The 1,761-nt window shown below is 33.7% G+C and overlaps 2 protein-coding genes across 3 annotated transcripts in view; one reads left to right on the top strand and one right to left on the bottom strand.

Annotated features, from left to right (window-relative positions):
- LOC106868831 (cytochrome P450 3A7) overlaps positions 1 to 1,761 on the bottom strand; it is a 388,137-nt gene that overhangs the window by 173,904 nt on the left and 212,472 nt on the right. The window lies entirely within an intron of this gene.
- LOC106884149 (cytochrome P450 3A19) overlaps positions 1 to 1,761 on the top strand; it is a 69,356-nt gene that overhangs the window by 14,652 nt on the left and 52,943 nt on the right. Inside the window, exon 8 of one of the 2 annotated variants that reach the window (XM_052976964.1) lies at positions 562 to 650. The exons of the other annotated variant lie outside the window; for it this stretch is intronic. Coding sequence (XP_052832924.1) covers positions 562 to 650 — 89 coding nt within the window. The remainder of the gene's footprint in view (positions 1 to 561; positions 651 to 1,761) is intronic. 2 annotated transcript variants of the gene reach the window in all.

Below are 1,761 nucleotides of genomic sequence, written 5' to 3'. Positions count from 1 at the left end.
GCAGCTAAAAAGCTGAGAATCTCACAGATAGCATCAAGTGATGCTATCTGTGAGATTCTCAGCTTTTTAGCTGCTATTTCTGAACTTCGGTATATGGTGAAGCAAATATTTGCTGATCCCTTAATTATATATATATATATATATATATAGGTAGGTAGATAGACAGATTAATGAGATATGGTCACCACCCGCGAACGAATGTGCCGTGGCAAAGTAGTATACTTTCGCTAATTATTTTAGTTGACTATGCCATCACGTGCAGATACAGACATCCTTTCCATTTCCTCACTCTTTGACCCAACAGCACATACAGTAACTGTCAGGGAGAATGAAAGCTGCTTCTGTCTTCTCTTGCTACCGATTTTCGTATGAGTAAACTGGAGGAAGGGATAATAATGTATCTTGCTCACATGGTCATTGATGACAGAGGAGAGCTTTACCATAGGAATACATAATGGCGTGGAGAGAAGAGACTGGTATGCATGGGCGACTGCTGGTCTTCCATAAACAAACTTGCCCGGACTTGTGCCTCGGAGAGTAACTTATACTTTTGTGTTCCAGGATCTTCCCGATTACGACAATGTTCAGAAGTTACCTTATCTCGACATGTGCATGGATGAAACACTTAGGATGTACCCGATTGGAACTGCGTACGTTACTTTGCCATTTGTTCTCTTAAGTGCACACTTCCCGCATATTTTTCATTTTATTTTCATTTTATGTAGTTTCAGCTCATGAGCTGTGGCCATGCTGGGGCACCGCCATTTATCTGTACTTTCTGTATTTATCTATCTATAGTGCATGCATGTGTATTTATAAATGTATGTATGTATATATATATTTGTATATATATAAATAAATAAATAAATAAATAAATAAAAAAATATATATATATACATACATACACAAACACATATATATACTATGTATATATATATATGTATATATATATACTAAACTAATATATATAAACTAAAGTGGCACATACTAAAAGTAGGTAATTCTTATAACCCAAATAACAGACGTTGTGACGTCTGTCTAACTGAACGCCTCAAAATCCTAACGGCTAGTAATGACCTTTTAACCATAAGATATGAACGTAGCCCCAATTTGTCTTCACGCTACTAAATACTCATTCTCTAAGTATAATTAAATATGTAATACATTCCACTTCCTAAGTATAATTAAATATGTAAAAAAGAATTTCCTTTTCTAAGTATAATTAATTATAATTAAATAGTAAAATGATCAGAGTTAGCTCCCTCTTCACCAAAACTTAGGTTTACTCCCTTTTATTAACTCCGTCAGGATCTTTATGTATATATATATAAAGATATACATATATATATACATCATATATACATATATATATATCTTATCTGATATAAGCGAAATTGTTACAAACACACATATGGACGCACATACTTACATATAAGCACGAACACATACGAGCGTGCACACATACGAGCTTGCACACACTCACATGCTCATACCGAACAGTTTCAAAACAACGCCAAATCATACATTCAAAATAAATGGAAGTGGAGAGACAAGTTACTGAAGAGATTGCAAGAGTGCAATGAAATGATTTAACAAAAAAACTATATACTCTTTATAAATTAATAAAGGACTGAACCAGTGCGTGTGTTTATTACCGGCATAATGCCTCTCCCAAGGTTTAATTGTATTTTTTTCAACACACGTATCCACATCAAGAATCTTGCACACGAAATACACATACGAAATATATATATATATATA

The sequence above is a fragment of the Octopus bimaculoides genome, chromosome 26 (assembly GCF_001194135.2).
Source record: "Octopus bimaculoides isolate UCB-OBI-ISO-001 chromosome 26, ASM119413v2, whole genome shotgun sequence".
Taxonomy (NCBI): Eukaryota; Metazoa; Mollusca; class Cephalopoda; order Octopoda; family Octopodidae; genus Octopus; species Octopus bimaculoides.
This window is presented reverse-complemented; position numbering and strand designations above follow the sequence as displayed.